This window comes from Lottia gigantea (genome assembly GCF_000327385.1).
Source record: "Lottia gigantea unplaced genomic scaffold LOTGIsca_57, whole genome shotgun sequence".
Lineage (NCBI taxonomy): Eukaryota > Metazoa > Mollusca > Gastropoda > Lottiidae > Lottia > Lottia gigantea.
This window is the reverse complement of record NW_008709945.1, coordinates 1,136,859-1,160,105: the sequence shown is the minus strand read 5'-3', so window position 1 is coordinate 1,160,105 and position 23,247 is coordinate 1,136,859. Positions and strand designations below refer to the sequence as shown.

General features: G+C 32.9%; 4 protein-coding genes across 4 annotated transcripts; 1 reads left to right on the top strand and 3 right to left on the bottom strand.

Moving 5' to 3' along the window:
• Nucleotides 1–313: 313 nt before the first annotated feature.
• Nucleotides 314–2,658, bottom strand: LOTGIDRAFT_166330 (hypothetical protein; the record flags this gene model as incomplete). The annotated part of the gene is made up of 4 exons (XM_009063385.1): nt 314–1,115; nt 1,524–1,794; nt 2,160–2,260; nt 2,636–2,658. 4 exons carry the CDS (start codon nt 2,656–2,658, stop codon nt 314–316), a joined length of 1,197 nt encoding a protein of 398 aa, XP_009061633.1.
• A 1,851-nt stretch (nt 2,659–4,509) lies between these two features.
• LOTGIDRAFT_166329 (hypothetical protein) lies at nt 4,510–8,694 on the top strand (the record flags this gene model as incomplete). The annotated part of the gene is made up of 9 exons (XM_009063384.1): nt 4,510–4,645; nt 4,899–5,045; nt 5,333–5,403; nt 5,525–5,622; nt 5,806–5,909; nt 6,004–6,109; nt 6,232–8,114; nt 8,441–8,521; nt 8,669–8,694. 9 exons carry the CDS (start codon nt 4,510–4,512, stop codon nt 8,692–8,694), a joined length of 2,652 nt encoding a protein of 883 aa, XP_009061632.1.
• Nucleotides 8,695–9,907: 1,213 nt separating this feature from the next.
• On the bottom strand, nt 9,908–11,051 carry LOTGIDRAFT_127290 (hypothetical protein; the record flags this gene model as incomplete). The annotated part of the gene is made up of 3 exons (XM_009063383.1): nt 9,908–9,995; nt 10,255–10,388; nt 10,893–11,051. Coding segments are annotated over 3 exons (381 nt in total), but the record flags the coding sequence as incomplete, so codon positions are not given.
• Nucleotides 11,052–12,238: 1,187 nt separating this feature from the next.
• On the bottom strand, nt 12,239–21,819 carry LOTGIDRAFT_234972 (hypothetical protein). Its single transcript, XM_009063382.1, has 20 exons — nt 21,654–21,819; nt 21,070–21,277; nt 20,489–20,655; nt 19,878–20,175; nt 19,285–19,358; nt 19,053–19,106; nt 18,554–18,668; nt 18,107–18,282; nt 17,545–17,769; nt 16,946–17,154; nt 16,699–16,839; nt 16,291–16,428; nt 15,694–15,919; nt 15,239–15,440; nt 14,487–14,654; nt 14,238–14,326; nt 13,992–14,091; nt 13,570–13,760; nt 13,064–13,280; nt 12,239–12,730 (listed from the first exon to the last, which is right to left on the bottom strand). The coding sequence occupies exons 1-20, from the start codon at nt 21,813–21,815 to the stop codon at nt 12,591–12,593; spliced, it is 3,300 nt and encodes a 1,099-aa protein (XP_009061630.1). The 5' UTR covers nt 21,816–21,819; the 3' UTR covers nt 12,239–12,590.
• Nucleotides 21,820–23,247: the final 1,428 nt, after the last annotated feature.

The following is a 23,247-nucleotide window of genomic DNA, read 5'->3' as shown; positions in this document are numbered from 1 at the left end:
TTCTTGACCACCTTGTAAAATTTTAATAAGACTTCCAAAAATGAAGTAAAAAGAAAAATAATGTGCTATCAGATATAAAAGCCTAGCTCATGTTGCTATCTGGGGCCTTAATTATTCAAGAAAACTTTAACAAGAAAACGACAGAGTTTCAGAAAAACAGTATTCTGAATTGATAATAAAACTTAATATCGAATTTGTGACCAATCAGGGAACATTAAAAGTTTTTTAAAAATCACAAGACCCTGGATAAAATTCTCTACTTTATCTATTTTAATCAAATTTGACTATAGAAAACAAAAAAGATATCGATGAATCAAAATTCTTTATTGTAACTCAATTTAAACTTAAACTCGAACAGTTGTATTGGGTCAGTGATGGGTTTGTATCCTAACATAGAATTAACTTGCTCACATAATTTGTCCACCGCCATCGCTCCGATCGCATGGATATCATTTCTCCATTTCTGAGACGCCAATGACGAGTTCTTGCGATGGGTACATGTAATGCATTTGTCATCACGATCAGAATGGGTAATATTGCGGATGAAACTCTCTACATTGACATCAAAATCTAATTCCACAAACTTAAATAATTTCCGGGATACCTCGAAAGGGTTAGTGGCAAGATCTTCATATTTCAACCCTAGAACTTGTGTTGGATACTCTTGTTTTAGGGTTATCCAAACATTTAGGTCTTCTAACATATGCTTACAAAGATTAATGGCAGTTTTATTATAAGCAGACATATGAGGCTCCTTTCGTTTCAGCTTTAGTCGTGAAAGAGTTATTGCCCTTGGGTCCCTAACCAAGTAAATTATCTTTAAATTCGGGTCATTGAGAAGCATATTACGCGCAACAAACATTGAAGTTCGGATTGTTTTAATCGCCGATGCTTTGGCAGATGAACAATGTTGATAAAGAGTATCCAAACATTGTGTCACTCCGATCATTCCAGGGTTGGCTTTCACACATTCTGAAAATGCAGCATGTCTGTGAGTTAAAAAAGGAAACCGATCTTGCAGGGTCTTAAGATCCAAATTCAGGAAATCACAAGCAAAATAAGATTCTAAAACCAACTGAATCATCTCATCAGAAGAACTAACATCGTCAATTTCTCTGAAACGATAAAGGTATAATTAGTGGTATTTGTATGAAGCAAGTGGAGTAGGTGATTTTTTTCGTGTTGGATACGAGTAATTCCGAACAACCAAGGTTCAGATTGTGCCGCATGATTAAAGCAATCATCGTCGATCATTGTTAATAATTGCTAAAGGTCGATTGGATGGTGCAATTTTAAATCAATGATGAGCATTGTGAATATTCTATTATGGTTTTGCAAACTTTTCATTTCATCGGCATCTCCACTTCTGAAAGGGCACGTCGAGGCGTTGAATCGGTCGGTATATTTTTTGATTAACAGTATTTTACACACGAAGAAATGGCTAAATCAATCCACGAGCGTCTTTTACTTGTGTAGAATATAATTTACTTGTTCCAGATCCACATAAATAGTTAAATACCGACCTAGGTCCGTCCAGTAGAAAAGTGGTTGATCGATATCTTTTAGAATTGATTTTGTATCGATGTAAAGCATGTAAAGGTTCGAAGATATAAAAGACGTCTGGATGAGATTGTATAATACTGCCTGTAAATGTTGATCCACTCCTCATATACGCTACGATCAGTATTTTCTTCTGTGGTTTCCTGGACACCCAACCGAACTCTTTCAAACTTTCTGCATTATTGTTCCAGAAATCATTAAGAATAGAATAGGTACATTTGTTGTCATCTTGGTCTGAAAAGAAAAATAAAAATGACATGTATATTATATAATTATGTCAAGTGTTAAACTTAATCAATTTAAAGTGGGAAAGAAAACTTGACAACTCTGTGGCGCTGAATCATACAGTAATAGAAAACTGTTCATATTAACAAGATGTTATGTTATGTCCAACGAAATGTCCGTGTTTATCTGCTTTGGGATGCTCTGTCACAGATGCCGTTTTTCAGGTAGGTTTACGGACCTATTTTACAAAATATTATATTCTGTAATTATGTTACATAGGCTTCTACGTCACACGTGATGTAATACACAGTTACTTGAACAGTGTTTTAACATCATTCTCATTATAAAAAAACGGGTCAAAGAATTAGACTTACCTGATGATGTGATCCATACACTAAGAAATGACAACAGTAATATCGATGTCAGAATTGACCAGAAATGGTTAATAAAGAGTCGAGGTGTCAGAGACAGAAGTCTGAAATAAAAACGATCTAGATTAAATTAGTCCCATTTTGAGCACAAGAAAAGAAAAAGAAAATTCTCAATCCTATATACATGTATAGATTTTGGGACTCTAAATGCACATAGCACAGGGATTCACACAGCACAGGGATTCACACAGCACGGGGATTCACACAGGACGATTGACGCCAAAGTCGGAAAGTGGTCTCAAGCCTCGTGTACTTTGCTATTTGACGACAGTGATGAAGAGATGGACGCGAGATTTTTTAACCTTAAAAGTTTTCCCGATTCACACAGTTTCATACTAAACAAATATAAATCAGCAGTCAACAGAACCAAGGCTAGCTGATATTGAGTATGCAAAGGTGTACCAGTAAAAAAATATTACCTTCTGAATGGTTTTAAACTCATGGTGATACAACATGTTAGAATAATAATTTTATTCATAAATCAATTGATTATCGGGGATTGGTATTCAATATTCATATTTATTCATTCGATGGTAGGCCTACAGTTAAAACAAATATTGATTGGCTTGGGCTTTTGGGTATTTCAAACTTCCCCTCCCACCTGTCTATACCTTTAGTCGGCAAATAGCCTTCTTAATATTTATACGCTCACATGAAATGGGGGGTATATAAATTGCCGTCACCCATGTCCGTCCTTCCGTCCATAATTGCTTGTAAACAATCTACAGGGCACAATTCTTGACTGATTTCGACGAAACATGCTATGGTTGTTTTTAATCGCCCAAGGATGATCCCTATTAAAATCAGAAAAATAGTATGAGTTATTGCCCTTGTACATGAAACGCTCGTAAACACTCTAGAAGAGGCAATTCTTGACGGATTTTGATGAAACTTGGTCTGAGTGTTTGTTATCACCCAAAGATGAACTCTACAGAAAATCGGGGAAATCAAAAAATTATTAGTATGAGTTATTGCCCTTGTTCTTGAAAACGCGTTCAATTTTAGCTTGTAAAAACTAGAAGGTTCAATTCTTGACGGATTTTGAAAAAACCTGGTGTGTGTTATCAAGGTAGAACCTGTTGAAAATCAGAAAAATCGAAAAATAATTAGTATGAGTTATTTCCCTTGTTCTTAAAAACGCTCTATAACTAGGCCCAATTCTTGACAGATTTTGATGAAACTTGGTAATATTATTCAGTATCGCCCCAAAAAGCACAAAAGAAGTGGAAGACTGAAGATTTAATATTTTATATTGGTAATTGTTACTGTACTGCCAAGTGTATTTATTTAAAATCAAAACTGCCACTGGGCGTATATTACCTTGCCTGGCAAGCTATATTTTATTTTATTTTTCACATAATTATGTCCATACCATTATGTTATTTGATATGTATTTTTTTTTTATGTTATCTTATTTTACAGGACAAATTTGTAAAATGGACTAAGACCTAATTTTCTATCCTTATTATTAAAGATTTTATTTTAAAAATTATATTAAACTATTCAGACCAGATAAAGAGATGTCGACGCCTTCCTCATAGAGGATCTCTACGACTACGTGACAGGTTGGTTCTATTGTGGTTATGGAATTCCGTTAAACCTATGCATTCTTTTTTTTCTTTTACGATAGTGACTTCATATGCGGTTTAGACTTTTCAAAATTCAGGAACCACAGACATCTGACATAAAATTTGATTAAACTTAAGCCAACAAAAGCCATAAATGGTTCTGACATAAGGGGAGAAAAGGTATAACAACCTGTTAAAAACTTCCCTTTGAAGGAGACAAAAGTCTATAGATTCGTACACTCATATTTAAACGTTTTTAAAATCTTAATTGTATAAATATTACCTACTTTATGAATAATTTCTAATGTTAAACTGTAGGAACTTGATGAATTTTATATTCCTTTTTATATTTCGTTTCGGTTTTATGTATTCATTTTATCTTTTCTTAAGTTCCTTATTTTTAACAAGTCTTGTAGCCTCGTTTCGGATTCGGAGGGCTTTACAAAAAGAAAATGGCGACAAAATTTAGTAAAATTGCTTAAAATTAGATAAATATTGTCTAACATCCACAAAACTATCCCAAAAGCAATGTTTAAAAACGTAAGATGAAAAGATCTTCCCGTCGGACGAAAGTGGAAGAGAATGTCACTGTCCCTAAAACGCTAAAAATAGCCCAGAACCAAACAGATAAAAATGTAAACAAAACCTCAATATTAAAATTGCATCAAAATCAAAAGAATGTCGACCATAATCATACACCAGATAAACGTTCTATTCTACAGAACATGACTAAGAAACCATACAGAAAGATCAAGCCTAATGCTAAACAATCACATGATGAAATAATCACAACACCACCAAGGTCCCCCCAAAATAATAAATTTACCATTGACTTGGATCAAGATTTGGCCTCAAAAAAGGGTGAGTGAAACAAAATGAGTTGACTGGAAAATTAGATCTATCCCATAGTTCTTAATTAGTATAATGGATCTTACTTACTAGTGTTACATTTCTTAGATATATAAAATTGTTTAGGTGGCTTCTATATCTGATATGAAATAGGCTACATTTCAATATTGACATTAGTCAGTGATAGTAGGGTTTTATTGTATCAAAGTGCCTAAAAATTAGTATATAATTTGTTAATATACTTTGACTCTACTAATAATTTTAGATGGGAGTCCTGGTCTTACACCAACAGAGAAGAGAATTAAAGAAATATTTCGGGATGAATTCTTATGTTCTCAGAATGCCACAGAATCAATGTGTGATGTCAGATGGGATTGTACATCACCTGATGCTATTAGACAAGCCATGAAACGTAAGTTGGTCTACTTACAACCTTTACGATACATTATATCCCTATCATAAATTTTATAATATTCATCAAGTTATATCAAAGGTCCAACTGTTACCTAAGTACTACTAATATCTCACTTTCAAGCATTTTGTAATTTAATTATAGAGGTTAACATATGTTGTACCATGGCATTATTTTATAACATTCAAAGTAAGCAAACTTAGTACCAGGTGGAACAACAAGTTTGTTTCAAAATAAAAACTACTAAAAAAGTATTTAAAATCATTGAATTGTTTGTTTTATTTCAGGACCTATAAAGAAAACACAAGCAGTATCTGAACTTGCACAACGACTCAAAGTTTCTGATGATGAACTTAATGTAAGAAAACTTCTTTTATTAATCTTACAGCTCTATATTTTCAATACAATTTGTAAGCTCATTTGTTGATGTGTGTTTGGTACAAATGTTGTTTTATCTAATCGATGTTTTGTGATTGTAGTATGAAGAACAAGATGTAAAAGATAAATCACTGCTGGGTTTGTGCCAACCAAATATTGGCTTTGCAGATGCTGTGAAGAGAGAAACTCGAAAAAAAAGGTTTTAATTTCTCATTCTATCAGTTTTATGTTATTGGTGCAAATATTTTGAATATCATACCTGATTCTCATTGCTGATGTTAATGACATACATGATTCCCCATTGTCCACAAGAAAAATCACAGCTCAAGTTATTTCATTCTACACATTCACTTTGAACATTTTCTAATGTTTTGTTTTTTAGTAAGCGGGGTGTTAAGAAAAGATCTAAAGGAGTCCTCATAGCACCAGATTTTACGCAGCAGTATCAGGCTTGGTTAGACGAAATTGAAGCTCTGAGAAAAGCAGGTAAGTACATGGTATATTAAAAGTCTCGAATATAAAAAAGGACAAAGTACCAGAGTGGAAAAAAAGATTTTCACCATTAATTTGTTTTCTGTAGGATTTAATACAAGAATTAATATTTTATTCATCTATTTTCAAATGCTTTTTATAGAAGAAGAAGTGAAAGTTACAGAAGTGTGTGAAATCCCTTGTGAAATTCTAACGTAAGTTTATACTTTTGACCTTAAAAAGGGCTTAAAAAACTTGTATGTACTTCTGAATAGCTTTTTGATCAGGTATACATTTTTTCCTTGAAGCTTTTTACATGTTATGGTTGATATTTCAGTGATGATAATATATGTAAGAAGACCTTATTAGATGATCCTGATTTAGATCTATTATTAGAAGATGATACACTGCTTCCAACAGGTGTTATTAAATGTGTTAAGACATCCTCCTCTGACAATACAGAAGATGGCTGGAGTGATGATGAACTTTTTGATGAAGATTCATTTCTCATGCAGGCTACACAAATGTCTGAAAATAAACTAGCGGAACTGTGCAAGAGTAACAAGCGTAAACGTGATAGTCTTGGCTTGACTGGAAAGCCGTCCAAAGATTTGAGAACTGTGTCAAAGACAGATGCCCCTGTGAATCAAAGACCAAATATCATCAACAAGTCTAGTGCTACACAGATTGCAGCAGTAAATAGTGTTCCAAAAATTATTCCGAAACCTACATTATATAACCAACAAAATAAACCAACTGTGATATCAAAGCAGGCTGTAATTCCAGCTCAAAATAAACCTGTGCCTGCAAATTCAGCAAATGCTAATTCATTCCTGTCTCGAAACTCTTTCTACAGTTCAACAAAATCACCTTTCAGGAAACATAACAGTTTTTCTGGAAGTCCAAATATCTCACCAGTAGAAAATAATGTTGGAAATTCTGTGAAGAGTCCATTTCGTAAACATAAAAGTTTCGATGCAAGTAAGCATTTAACAAGCACACCAACTGGCAAAACCAATCCCTCTAGAACTAGTCGATCTGATTTTCAGAGATCTTTATCGCGAAATGGTTTGAATTGTGACAAACAATTTAATAACAACAATCTGAATTCTGTGATCAATAAAAATTCAATGTGTGTTCTTCCAAAAATTACTGAAGAAAAACCTGAGCCAAAAAATGTGCCAAAGCCTAAGTCGTTAATTGATAATTTTATGGAAGAAAATGATAGTTTTCTGGATACCAGTATTTCTGATGAAATTTTACGTCAGTTAGCAGAGCCTGATGAAGTTTTGGAGAGCCAGGCAACACCCAAGGAGCCTCCAGTGAAGGAGGAGGTGAAAGCAGACGTGAATGACAATATTGTGGATGATGAGGTACTTCAAGAAATGTTCGATGATGACTTTTCATTTTCTGATATCAATGTAAATTTAGAAAACCCTCCAGTTCAAAAAGAGATATCAAACTCTTCTGTTCAAAAAGGAGTTTCGACGACATCGACACAAAAAGGAGTATTAATTCCACCAGTGCAAAATAGGATGTCGAACTCATTGGCTCAAAAAGGAATTTCAAATATATCAGCTCAAACAGGACTTTCAATTTCATCTTCCCCCCAAAAAATATCAAATCTATTGGCAGGAGTGTCAAACACATCAGCTCACAAAGGAAATTCAAATATTTCAGCTCAAAAAGTAGTGTCAAATCCAACAGTGCAAAAGAAAGTTTTTAATCAAAAAACAGTATCAAATCAAGTGCAAGAAATAGGTACAAACCAATCAGTTCAAAATACTTTTAGGACATCTGCAGATAAAGTGTGTGATACAAAATTTGTGAAACAAAGTGTGCAAACATCTACAAATTGTAAAAAACTTCAGCCAAACATTATGAACAAAGGGCCAGTTTCCTCAAATTTATTAAGTTCTAAAACAAACTTAAGGGTTGTGTCCACATATCAAAATGTAAATTCCACAAACCAGACTTTGGTGAAGAAGCCTTTGACATCAGTTGGAGTCCGTAAACCTTTGAAGAATATTACACCTCCTGTAAAACCTCCCTCTGGAGGTTCCGCCCCATCTCAAAATAAGTTTAGTTTTAAGAAGAAGTCAACTATAGGGTTCACCAAGACAAATCAACCGGGACAAAACACAGCGGTTCAAAATCCAGTTAAAAATTTTCAATCAACTGATAAACTGCCTCTTAATAAATCAATTACAATGACTCAAGGTATGTTCTATTAATGTTACAAGAATTTGCAAGGCTCAAGAAATTAGGATTCATTCATTTGCCTGGCATCTATAGTAACAAGGTATTGGCAGGCAAATGATTGTCATTTACAAGGATCCAATAGAGTTATGTTCATCAAACATGGGAAAAGTTTGCTTTTGTTATGGTCAATCTGTTTCTGATGTGCCACAAACGTAATTATTTTTTGACTTAACATGTTTAGGGATTATATCATTCTTAAGAAAATTGGTCATCCAGTAAATGTGAAAGAAAACACATAATGTATTGAATGGCAATCTTAAATGTAACTTTGTTTACTGTTGTAGATTTATTTAATGATGATTCCTTCAACTGTGATGATCCTTTGATAGAATCTCAGTTCTTGGCAGAATTAGAGAAAGTGGAATGTAAGTAATTTTTGGAATTTTCAACCCTACTTCCTCATGTCCATAAAGCAGTCGTTTGAATGGACAATAAACTGAGACCCCATGTGCTACAAACTGTATTCCCCCAAAATCTACAAAATTGTAATAATAAAGTTTTGTCTATTTCAGCTTCCTTGAAAAGTTCTAAATCATGATTTTCCAGTACAGTTTCTGAGCAGAATAGGGCATGTTTATACTTAAGGACTATGGTTGTTTACATGACTGAGTTGATATTTAATCACATTCATTGTAGAATTCTTATATATGGACTCATTCCACATTATCGCTTTGACTTGACACTATAAGACTGGTTATGTGCAAAAGTTGAAATCTTGTTATTGCAATACTATTTAACATGAAATAAGATAATGATTTATTACTTCAATTCATAATTGATAGCATGTAAGAGTGATATTTGTTGTTGGTGTTTTGGCTTTAACCGAATTCTCCAATTTGAGATTATGTGCATTAATATAAGAACAAAATAGTGTTATCTATGAACGTTACATTTAGGATTATGGTGATGTTTTTGTATGAGATGTTTAAATGGTATATATGTATTATATGGAGACAATGTAAATATAAGTTGATTGATTGATGTGTATGATATATATTTTATAGAATAGGATATATAATAGTTTTTGTATTTATCTAGATTTCATAATAAAATATATAATCTAATCTGACTTTAATCATGCCCTTTGAGTGTCCCATATTCTGGTTGGAAGAGATCCATGTGGCCTTATAGCAGCCATTTTGATGTGACATTACTACCACATAAAAGTCAGTCATAGCTTCAAAATTGAGGATTGGGAGCTCTTGTTGGTTGAATATTCATTGCCTCATTTTTAACACTTCAATTAACATGACAAGTGTATTGGAACTAATGATGATAGCAAATATTGTTGAGAAGGACCTCTTCAAGCAGCTTATATACACATTGTAAGGTCATTTTGACTCTTTAATGGTAGAATCTGTAATCTTTTGGAGGTTTGCTAAAATACACATCTGATACCAAACGATTCTGCCTCTTCTTACCTTACAAATATTACTGCTATCGGGAGAGAAAAATTCACCTTCATGGCTTGACTAGTCAAATAATTGTAGGAGTTTCATTGCAGTCAATATTACTTAAAAAGATTTATTTGTTGTAACACAATTATTAAAAATACACATACACATTTAAATTTATCAACTGTTAACCATTATATACAGAAGAACTCTTCATTTAGAAACATATTTGCTTCATATTTTGAGAGCCCCAATGACAGAAAGTTATTTCCATTGAACAAAATTGACACATGGACACTATATTGATGTACAGTGACATTTTCAAGGCTGTTTCTTTCTGGTTTGCTTTAACACATTTCACCTGATTCCAACTTTCTGTAGTAATCTATGTATAGAAACTTTAAATGCTGGGCCAAGTAGGGAAATATTTCTTTTATACCATTCTCTGTAATAAAAAAAGGACTATTCGATAAAGTAACAGGAAGACCAAATGTTCTAGTAAAAATATTAAATTTATTCCAAGTAAATATTTATAATCTATGTTCCTCCATTAACTTTGTTAGCATGTTGGATCTTTAAAATACAGTTAAAGATATTTTGAGTTTTCCTTTATCGAAATGAAAATGAATTGGAAACTGGTAATTTTAGGTAAAAGTAAACCCTTTAAGTTCAAAATTAAATATAAAAGCTACATAAAAACTTACAGGTTATACTGTACATGAGATTTATAATTCTTATTTAAAAATTCTCTATAAAATTCAGACATTTCTTCAGCACTCAGTGTATTTTCTCCATCTCTCTTTAGTTTCAATCTAGCTTCTACAAATTTATCTTTTTCCTATAAATTAAATGAAAAGAATCCTTTGAATAAATTAGTGTTTTTTTGAAAGTAATTTATATGTCAAGTCTTTGCCAGCATTATGACACTGCTGTGATAACAGTGCATGAGAATGTAAATCTTAATTTTTATCTCAAAAAAAAGAATTTGTTACAATGAGGAAAACCATGTGTCAGATTTTATGGTTGAAAACTTCTTCAGGCAGCTGATCTGGATTCACCAGTTGATACTTGTATAACTATATTCCATTTGTTTATAAAGATGTATTGGCAAATAAGGTTAAGGTGTTAAAATGCTCTCTTAATTAATGATTTCAATCCACTTAAATTCAGTGATCAATCATTTAAACCTGAGAGTATAAACGGTCACACTAAGCTTCTGAGTTCTTAAATAGTTTTCAGCCACAAAACATTATTATGTAGCCTACTTTTGTTATTTCCATGAAAACAAGCCAGCTCACATCTTGTCCAAATAGAAGGCCTAAAATAGTATTAACCAGATTACCTTGACAAAATTGGTGTTATGTTGTTCCCAAAATTCCTGATTGAATTTCATAACATCTTCAGAACGTGTGTGATATTTCTTCTCTAATTCTGATTGGTTTAAAGTTCGGAATGATATTTGACGTAAATTTGACACAGAATCTGGTGGCCCAATATAATCTTTATTCTTATCAGCTTCTGATAGTTTAACTGTAACCTCTTTCTCTTTACTCTTCTAAAAGGTATAAGGTAATTGATGATTAAGTTCTTGAACATCAGGCAAATCCGATAAAATGTTTCCTTCAGTATTATTTCTGTGAGATACTCCACTTAAGCCACCCATGAACTGACAAAATTGTTAATTGTTACCTGGACTCTTTTTATCCTACGAATCAAATCATAGAACTAGTTCTGTGATCAAATGTTAAATAAAAGAGGTCATTCAGAAAGCGAAGCTTACAGAAATTTTCGGATTATATTACATGTATATGAGAAAAACAAAGATGTCCGAATGAATCAGAAAATCACTTTCCAACTCTCTTACCTTTTCTCGATAAATTATAGAACTTCTATTGAATTTTCGATTATTTTGTGTAGACAATCTCATACAAGCCTTACATTCGTGTAATATCAATAAACTCTGGCAATTTTGTGCCAATAATAATCTCAAACTTGACATTTTTGACAGACGTTCTTTCTCTCGAACATAACCCGAATCGGTTTTGTTGTTAGTCCGAAACACATACTGTGCAGTAATTATCTGGTACCGGTAGTTTGTTTTACTGACCATCGTTTGTATCTATTACTATTTTATGAGTGAAATGAAATTTCTCTAAACAGTTGACAGTTTTCAGTCAAGAATTGTTATTGCATGACTTTACTTGAGCAGCTGATTAACGTACTGCAGGGTTATGCTTGTATTTCTATTTATTACTAATAAACTAACATAGGGACTACAGTATTACAAACATGATCACAAGCACAATCAAGGACTAATAAGGCCTTATGTCAGTCAAGGTCAAACTAATTTGGGGGAGATTTTACAACCTGGTTTCATCCTGTTTGTGATGCAAAATGTGTAGTTTTTCAGTTAGGACAATATTCCAGGCCCTTCGCACTAAAGGCTGTGCATGTGAAAAGATCATTGATGTAGATCAGAAAGGTTTACATGGAAAATGTGTTTGGATAGATAGGACAAGATCCCTAGAGAAAATAGAAGCCAAATGTTTCTCTCCAGGCAAAATTTCTCTCATTGAACACAGGATGGGTTTTCCTGTCTTCAGTAACTAAATCAGATGTAGACAAATAGGATGACACAATTTCATGTAATCATCATTTCTTGGATGCAGATTTATCAGAAGAGTCAATTCACAGATAAAATTTTTATTTCTAATATTAATAAATAAACATATCTTTAAATAAATAAAACTAACAAGGCTGTAAAATATCACAAAAACAATAAAATATCACAGTTAATAACTTTCTTATAAATTAATAAATGAAACAAGTTAGTATCACATATTCATAATAATTTTGGCTGCGAGACATATTAGTTTAAATGGTGCAAAATTTTGTCAGAATCCAAATAAGCATTAACAAATTACATTTAGGGATGTTGCAGACTTTTGTCGGGAAATTCATATGCATCTACCAATTCCATAATGAATCAATTTAATGGATTCTTATCAGGACAATCTGAGCTTTCAGTTATTTCAAAATTTCAAATCCAAAGTTTGAATTTAAAAAATTGTTGCATATCAGGATCATCTACAGATTTATGATTGACTCCAGCATAAACATTCTTCAATATTTCACTTTTAAACTTTTCTTCCAATATTTTTACATTCTTCTCCAAAGCAGCTGAAATTATTCGAAAACATAGACATTAGCTTGGCTCTAAGGAATTAATCAAGACAGCTAGAACATAATTATATGCAGTGGTCTCCTTCCCTTTTAAAGTTCTGCCATTTACAATTTCCACTCCATTGATAGCATCCCAATAGTTGGGTTGTATAATCCACAAGAACATCATGTTCCTTTAGCAACAGTACAATAATTATCTTACTGTTTCACAAATACGGCATTGTGAAAGCAACGGTAAGATGTGCATAATCATCGTACTGTTGCTTAACGAACATGTAAGAACATAAGCTAAAGTCAGCTTTAGTTATGCGGATGATCTGGATGACTTACCTAGTCCTAAAACTCTACCATAAGCTATAAGATTAGTGGTTAGCCTAGGATCATCATATTTTTCATTTTTCATTAATAATCTTACAATCTCTCCAAAAATATAGGCATCATCAAATGATGGGTTTTCTGGTACTGGAAATTTACTAAATATATCTACAGCTGCCATTGGTTCTGTTTTCGTCAACATTTCAGCACTCTCTATATAAGCATCATGGACCTTTAATGGAAGAACATTTTACGATTTATTCCAAAATGAATAATGGTAATTCTGAAGAAAGAAAGGACCATAATTTACAAGTTATTTTCACAAAGGAACCTTTCTGCCAGCTTGTACTTGACCAAACCTCTTGACATTAATTTTTTTCCTGATTATCTGTACCCATTTTCAGCTGGATGGACTGGAAGATGACTAATTGAAGGCAATCAGACCCTAGTAAATTTTCTTTACACCTTGTTATAAAACAAAAGCAAATGATTCTTTACCAAGAATAACTATGAAAATTTACCTCAGGTGCCATAGCAATAACTTCTTCATAATATTTCTTAGCTTCTTCAGTTTCATTGGATGCTTTAAAGGCTCTACCTAATCCAAGCCGTGGTAGATAGGATGGTGTATTTTTAGGTCCAGATGCTGCTGGTTTATTGTCAGTAGCTGGTGTTTGTGGTGTTGATGGTGAACTCGCTTTTGCTTTGGAATCTGGAGGAACAAAATAAATGTTGATGGACAAACAGAAAGTATTCAATTCAGATGATTTGATGTGTAGTATAGAGTAAGAGTGTCTTAATTTAAAAACTCTGAATCATACAGGATCCAACAGATAATTTTGATAGCTTTTTCCCCTGGGATAGATGATACGAGAGAAATGTGCCATTTTTGTGGAAGACTGTACACCCTTTAAGGTTCACCATCAAGAAAATACTGAATTACCTGTAGCTGATGGTTTTGCTTCACAGACATGACCTTTTGACCCTGCTGGTTTCACATTGGTTTTTGTTGCAGGAGATGCAGATTTAGCCCCTGCTGCAGGCTGAAAAAGTAACATTTATGTTTAGTCTACATTATGTCAGGTTTGGGAAATTATAATTATAGATTTACAATAGTTTTTAAAATGATAATGAAAAAAATAATATACATGTTAATAGTTACGAGTTGTTGTTTGAATACCTCACAAACCTTTGTTGCTCCACCTCGTGCTACAGCTGCCCCTCCTCTGGTTGTTGCTCCACCTCTAGCTGGAGTTGTTCCCCCTCTTGCAGCTGCTCCTGAAATATAGTCATCAATTACCTCATTTGAAAACTGTATCCTACTTTTTGCAATTCCAAGAATTTTAAACAAGATATTTATTTAATATCTCATTCTATTCAAAGTCAAAACAAATAATATGATTACATCTTAGATTCTGTGTATTATGAATCACCATACCTCCTCTAGGAGCTGTAGGAGCTCCTCTACCCCTGGCAGCAAGTGCCCCTCTACCAGTAGCTCCTCCTCTTGTAGCTGGTCCTGGTTTCTTCTCACTAGCTTTCTTGGCTTCTTCTGCCTTTTTTCGTTCTTCTTCTTCTTTTAATTTCTTTTGCCACCATCCTTGCTCTAAAGGTGGATAGAAAAACTACAATGTGTGCAAAGAACGAGTCATGACAATTTCTGTAATTGGAAGGTCACCACTAGGACAGCTTGTGAGATGCACAAATCAAGCATCCACACTGCATAATTTCAAGAAGATAACTCTACAATACATGTACTAAACTTTTGATCTTGTGACCTTGAATATTCATCTGTCCTCTTTATTCAAGTCAACCCAGCTGTAAAGGGATAAAGATAATACAGGAAAGATGTCAAGAAGTTTGACCAAGGACCAGTTGGGAGAATGGATCTCAAGTTTTGAATATATGTAAATAGTCTTCAGAAGTATTAGAAATGTACAAAAATCACATAATTTCTATAAAAATACTTCAAACTAGGAATTTTACTCACTATCTCTGTATATATCTTTTCTATATATCACAGAGTATCATTTTAACATTCAAACACAAATAATTCTGGATACACATGGATTTGAAAGCTCAAATTTCAACGGTGAGCTGTGAACACTATTACTGAATAGCTCAGCTAAAAAATTCCAGTTTCTTTAAGTGTTTTAGATGATAAATTATAATCCAATGTAACCAACATACCTTTCACTAATTCTGGTACATCCCCTGACTTTGGCTGACCTTCTAATGCTATACTTGCTTTAAAAGATGATTTTGCGTTTGCTAATAGTCTATCTGCTGCCTCCCCAGCTGAACTATTTTCATATCTTGCCATCTGAGCTGTTCCCAGGAGATATAAAGCATGACTGTTACATGGCTGAATTTTAACTAATTTCTGACAAGTCTGAAATTGAAAAATTCATTTTTACATTAAGATATCCTTTATGTCAAATTTGGAAATGAAATACTGGAGTCCTATCCCTAAATCATGAAGACAATGTTTGATAAACAAGATGGCTATGTGATGTCAGTTTGTTGTTTGGGAGAGGCATATTTGTTAGCTCCACTTGAATGCCTGATTAACTTACTCACAAACCCATTTTAAACATTTATAGTTCTTCATGCAGGTAGTGTATTAGAATTTATTCAGTACTTACATTTTCTTGAAGTTCCTGTAATGGTCCATTTTGTGGAATCGTACAATGGAAAATAAGACCAGACAATCTTTCACAGTGTAAAACAATAAGTGTTTCTGTGGCATTTGGAGATTTGGTGTAGAGTTCCAATAAATTAGAATGAGAGTCTAGTAATATCCATTCTATTTGTTTATATAAGTCTCCACGAGATAATGTTGGTAGAACCTGGGAGGCTAATAAACTGGCACTGAAAACAAAAATTTAAAAATAAATAAGCAACAAGTAGGCCTATACATTCAAATTCTCAAAAATCAAAGAATTTACTAACTTATGTCACATTTCAAGCATTGTAGAAGAATCTTTTTTAAAAAAAGAATCAAATTGGGTACAGACTTTATGATTTTGAAATTTTGGGCCTTATTTCGATAAACCTTGAGTAGGTTTAAGTCCAGTAATCTGGATTATAAAATTAAAATTGTAATTAATGGAGGTGATTGACCACTCAGATGACTGTAATACTAAAATCAAGATAGGCAGACTCATCTACAAACCATGATGACAATAAATGACTGGATTCTAATCAATACAGACTGTACATAGAATTGTAAAACTACTTACGTATAAAAAACATGTTCAGCAGAAATAGTTGATGTATTTTGGTTAGAGAGTAAAAGTTGACCTAGTTGTATGATACCACGTAGTAATATCACGTTATTAGACCGTAATAAATTCTCACATAATAATTCACGTCGTAATCTGAAATCAAACAAAGACAATTACATTGGATTCAAATATGACAATAAACCTAAAGATCTGTGGTCTTTAGAAGGTGCTGGGGTGGCTCAGTGAGCGCTGACAATTGTCTGCAAACCTGATTGTCCAAGGCTCAATCCTAGCATAGATTGAGATAATACCTAGATTTTTCAACCTGTCCGTTATGCTGGTTGCAGGGCTGACAGATAGCAAAATAAACCAAGCACCCTTATGCAAAGATGAGTTTTGAATTGTTCATAAAACTGATCTTACATTGGTTCATCATCTGTCATGGCTAATTTACTATTTTCTGTTAACAAGGTTTCCATAGCTTCTGATAGATAACTAATAGCTTCGTTACTACGACTACCAGGTCCACCATGTTGTAGAGCTAGAGCTAACCCCAGATAGAATCTGAAATAAACCATCCCAGAAAAATATCATTCAGACATACATACAAACATACGTTAGATCTGCCAATTCTGATATAGCAATTTAATTTCAAGATGTTCAAGTCTACCTTGCCATTTGATGTTGTGGATTCCAGTTGATTGTAACTTCCAGTCTTTTAATGGCTTCTTTATAGTCCCCTTGTAAAACCAGTAATCTACCAACATGGAAATTATAAAGGGATTTCGTTTCATCCAGAGATAAAGCATCCAGGTATTTCAAATAGGCTTGTCCCAGGGGGGATTCTTCATCTGTTACTTTCTGGGCTGCCATACCTTCCTGGAAGTAAATATATGGCAGAATTCAAAAATATATTCTCATCTACATATGATTCTTTAATGAAGATTGACAATTCCCTGCAGTGTGCAGTAAGTTAAATTTTGAAAGCTAGACTGTAGATGAATGTTAACTAGTGTAAACTGTCAGTAGCTTACAAGACCTTTTGTTTCATCTGATATAAGCTATTTTGACCTGCATCATTGACAGCGAAAACCTTGTTAAAAAGTCTGAAGGTACTATCTCAACACACTATTATGAATTAATCTCCAAATATCCAGACTGAGCCAAGGTAGCTTCAAGTAAAATGTGGCCAAGGAACCATAAATGTAAGCTTAATGATTGCTGACCTTACAACCTTGAACTTATTTGTCAAAATGGATGAAGCCATACCTGAGACATCTTCTTTGAGAACCAGGCATAGATTCCCATGACTTGATCTGCTCTATGGCTTTGTCCTGAGTCCAGTAAATGATGATATTCTTCATCTATAGCTTTCAGTTTCAGGGAGACTGGTGCTGTGGAATCAACTCCACGTAACTGACATATAGCTAATGCTTCTTCTAACTTGGAACCTTCTTTAGCTTCAGTGTTAGCTGTTGGTAATGCATCATAGGTCTGAAAAAGTACCATCCACAAAAAATATAGTCGAAGGTCTCATTCAATCATGAATAACATTGGATGTTACAAACAAAGGAATGGATGTTATAAAGCCCGATAAAATAAACTTCAACATCCATGTTTTTCTGCACAGAATTGGACTATTGAAGAAAACCATTGTCAAGCAGCATATACCCCAATATTTATTTGAATTTAAATATTAGAAGTCAAGAGGATCTAAGTGGACTTTGAACACTGAAACTGACAGAAATCAGCAAAAAATGTTTCTTTTTATTGAAACTCACAACATATCAAAGCCACATTTGATTGCACATAAAATTATTTTTTTACTCACCTCAGCTTTCAAACCATGCATATCTTCAACATAATATTTTTCTTCTAACAATAAACCCAGTTGTAAATGTAAACTGGGATCTTTAGGTTTATTTTTAACAGCAGTAGCGTAGTTCTGAATGGCAGTTTCTAGATAATCTAATGGGGATTCCCCTTCTTCAAACTGTCGATAGAGACCTGTCAAATATAACATCATTCTATGTGGTTACTAGTGTTGAAAAAGTTAATTATGTTATTAAGGAATAGCCACATAAAAGGCTAAATATTATGCTTTGGGAACCTCTTGATCAATATCGAATGCAATATTTTACAACTTATTTCATTATGTTGGGGATTCGGCATAGCTCTTTGATTGACTTGTTTTAATTCTAAGGTCAATCAATATTTAACTGAATTGATGCTTAATTAACTTAAAACAGTCACAATTCATCTAATAAAGACTAGTTACCTGGTTTTGGCAAGGCATCAAAATATTTTTCTAATTCTTCTTTTCCTGTTTTCACCAATTCATTCACATCATTTTCATGATAAATCTGCTGTAAATTCTTCTCCCATTTTCTAGACTAAAAGTTATAAAGAATAATTTTTTGGTAGACTATTTCATACCATAGATACCAACATGTCCTGAGACTATTCCTTGTTTCACTATAGCAGGAAAACTTTGTAGTAAGTAAGGAGAGACAAAACAACAGCATACTTGCACAAAGTTATTTTTACGATTGTGAACATGCAAGATCTTTTGGATAATGAAGTACAGGCAGTCCTTTCATATGAAAAATTGTTTAAACTTCTTAAAGTATTTGGATAAGGTGAACCACAGTCCTATCTATTTATTGGTGACTGGGTGTGGTTTTTACAATGGTGCACATCTTCAATTATATAAGGTGTGAAATAAGTGTCTTTAAGTTGAGAATATTTCAAAAAAATTTTGAATAATAAAACTGTACCTGTATTGTATGATTCAAGGTTACTGTGGTAGCTTTAAACTTGTCTTGTAAATTCTACAATATAATTGGTAAAGCCAGGTTACTCTTAAAATCTAATGGGGCCATTGAAAATTTTATAAAGTTAAAAAAAAATTCAAATCTGAAGAAAATCCAGGTTCTGATTGCTCAGCACCTCACAAAAGTGGAAGAAGTCTTTGTACTCTAGAGAACAGTTGTGCTGAAAAAACATTACCTCTACTTTAGGTGAAATGTTGCATTTTTCTAATAATCCACCAATTTCTGTGAATTTAACACTTTCAGAAAATGCTACAAAACATGTGATTACAGAGAAATGAACAGTGCAATTGAAGAAAATGATTACTAAAGACAAGTCATACTCATGCTGATGAAAGTGCAAATTTTTCAAAATAAAACAAAAAGGAAGCCACTAAAAATAAAATTTGTGGGAGAAAGTCCAAACATAATATCTCAGAGTTGTCTGTGGAATTGGTTTGCAATAATAAACCATTATCAGAGATCAGATCAGAATCATCAGATCAGAGAAGCAGATTCCATGCAACAGCTAAACAACACATTCACAAGCTATGTAAATCAAATTTACAGATATTTATGTGCATACAATTTAAATATGTGATTTAAAAAAAGAAAAGAAACACAAGCAGCCATATTTGTTTTTAGGTACCAGAAGTAATGAACATAATGTAAGCCTGGTTTGCATAGTTTCCATTTCTATTCATGGTAACTTCAAATAATAAAATAGACTGCTTGTGTTTATAATTTGAATCAGTCAAAGATATACACATTAATTTTGCTCACTATACTTACATCCATCAATACAGGGAATAACAACATTAACTGATGATAATTTCTTATCAACATTGTAATCTTGTATCCTCCATTCTGGTGGTAGGGGGCGGCCATTAATAGGATCATATTTAGAGATTTTGGTCAGCTCATTAATCAGTGGTCCAGTAAAAGTGCGTTTTGGATCACTGTCTTTGATAGTAATAGGCTGGTAAAATGGGTTCAATGAAATTGGACATTCGTAGGTCAAAGCTTCTTTAGGATCTGAGAGTTTAACAAATCTTGGTACTTGTTTGCGTGCCACTTCTAATGTGTAGGTCTGCAATGACAAATATAACAAAAGTAATTCTAATTCAGAAAGGCACACAGTTGAATTTTCAGTGTTATGTACCATTTTGATGAAATCAGAATAAGTATAAGCCAGATATGGTTAAAAAAAGAAATGGATAGTTGACATAACCTGTTGCAGAGTGATTCTGTGAGCATGAGAAACCCTTCATAGCTAGTGATTATTTAAGTCCACACAACCACTGCCTGATACAAAGCTATTTGGATAAATTGAACCCTAGTCCAGTTATTATTGATAAGGCTGCATGGTTTCAAACAGAGACATATCATATACATTTTCCTACCTGTTTATTAGAGCCATCTACCGATGTAATTTCTATATTAATTATAGTCAAACCAATATTTAATGGTACCGGTATATCAGGTTTCTCATTGTTTATAGTTATAGTACTCTTTATATCTGGTACTGTAGTAGTTATATTTAATACTGATACATTACATGCCAATAATACTGTAACAAAGATACATTTAGTTTATATCTTAGGCTATATATCTCTGATAATGGACAATTTATTTTCTATATTCTTTCTTCTTTTCCTTCCTTTCTATTTCTTTTTTCAATTATAATACAAAAGTTTGGAAAGATTTCTCTCAACAGTTGAAAGTATTCTTACTGTGTGCAATGAAGGTAATTTTGATAGGACAGCAACTTAAGGCTACTCTGTAGTTCAATTTTATGGATCCTCAAAATACCTCAATTTAAGTCAAATGGCTTAACTTAGACACTTTTTCAATATTAGCCCTTACAACCCACATTACTGACAGGGGGCAAACAGGTTGAATAGGTTTCAATAATTGTTTATATAAAACCACTGATTTTAGCAAGCACTTAACTCAGTTCTATTCTCTTCATTTACATACATACCTGAATACGACAAATTATCAGATGAAAATTCAGGTAATAAAATGCCTCTGTCTAACTTCAAGCTACTTAAAGATGCATCTTGAGCTGACAATCTTTTAGCATGAATGACATAAAATTTCATGGTCTTTCCATCTTCTGCTGTGACCTCCACTTTAATATCAGTAACGCATCCTTCAGGTAATGTAACTTGTTTCTTTTCATCACCACCCTAAAACAGAAACAAAATTTGTACATTCTCTTTATAGCGGTAAGAAAAATTACTTATGAATAATATGCATCATAGTTAAGAGGGAGAAGTATTTGCCATAGATCCCAATCCCATGTCTGCAGTTAAAGTTATCTAGGAACATGTAAAATTATCAGCATGTAAGGGATTTAAGAGACAACAAGTAGAATTAAACCTTGTTATGATTGTTAGACACAAATCTACGATTATTAGTAAGCGCCACAAATTTATTCTTCTGCGCTGAATCAAATCACTCTGGATGATTTCAATAATATCAATCATTAAATGATTCATTTTTTTTTCTAGTCAACAAGTTTTGAACAAGAGCACCAGTTCGTTCAAAAACTTGAACACTCACCAAAACTCTGTACGATGCACCAGAATCACTGGTCAATGCATCAATTGCTACTTTTTCAATTTCACTTGTTAACACCGTGTTATATTCAGTAACATTTTTATCAAATTTCTTGTCTAATTTTCCAGGTTTCAAAGAAAGTTTGTCTAAGTTGCAGTCGTCCATGTTGAATCCTAGGACGCCATAGGCTTGATTAACAAGTATATGTAATAATGTAGACTTGATCAAAATGTCAATAAAAGTCATTAAATGGAGTTGTGCCCCATTGTCGAGACATAAAGTATTAAAGGTAATGTAAAAAGAAAAAAATCGGGTTAGCTCTTCCAAACATGCGCGTTAAGATTAATTATTTTGATATCGACAAGCTATGTCAGACATTTATTTAACTGGAGAAATTGAAAAAAATAATTAAAGGTAATATTTTTTACGTTTTATAAGAATATGAGTCGGCCTAAAAAAATCATTAAACAGAATAATGAGACAAAGTGAGTTTAATGAAATTTGTGATTATCCTGTCTCTTTTCTACTCTTTCAATTTCAATTATCAGATTGTGATAATCGAGTCTAAATGATAAGTTAAACCGGAAGTGAAGGTTAATAAACATCGAAGATTGTTTTGGTAAGAAAAATTATTTTGTTATGACTTTAGATTATTCTGAACCATATGGGGTACACTTTTATTTCATCGCCTGTTACCGGTCTCTCGAATGTCTCAAATAAATTTATGATAAAACTGCCAAAAAAGAAATCTTCCAGCAGACGTGGACAGATATTTTTTTAACAAATTTTTCTTCATTGAATCATAGTATAGTCGTATTTTGTTGACATTTATTTGAGACATTTAAATTTTTGTAATAAATGACTAAGCCAGAATGTAAAAGCGTAGGATTTTGGGTAGTTCTTATAACATATTTTTTTCTATCTCTATTACAAGTCAGAGCATCAAACTAAGGAAAGATATTTTATTGATAAGCAGATAAGGTCAATGGCAATCAAGGATTAACTTGTACAAGGCCAAGGGTGGAGTTCCTATAATTTTACTTTTCTTTTCTCCTAATTATAAATTCTTGTGTAAGATCAAATAAAATGAAGAATTACTTCCCCATAGTTGGATAATAAATGAGGATTATCTGATATTTATAATTAGTTATCTGCTGAATTCGATGAAAGCTACTTAAGTTTACATGCTAGGCTTTTCCTATGCATGAATGTGATCAGATTTTTTAGGGAAAAATATTAGATAACCATATCCCTTTTAAACTGAATTCTACTCTTAAATGCAAACCATCTAAATATTCATCATGTTAAAAATAATCTAGGACTTTAGGGTCCTTAATCCATCTTCCAAACCAACAGTAAGTACCAAACTATCCAATTCATCTAACTACAACAATTACTTTGTCTGCGATATCAACTTCTGCTGGAAGTGGACGTTAACTTATCATCTACCAACAAACCAACTGGGTCATTAATCTACACTGCCTGAAGGGTGTGACGGTGTTAATTAGCTGTTATCTTTATTTGAATGATTATATTCCAGGTTATAAGTTTAGATGAATTAAGTTAATCAACATGGAATGAATTACACAGCCTAAAG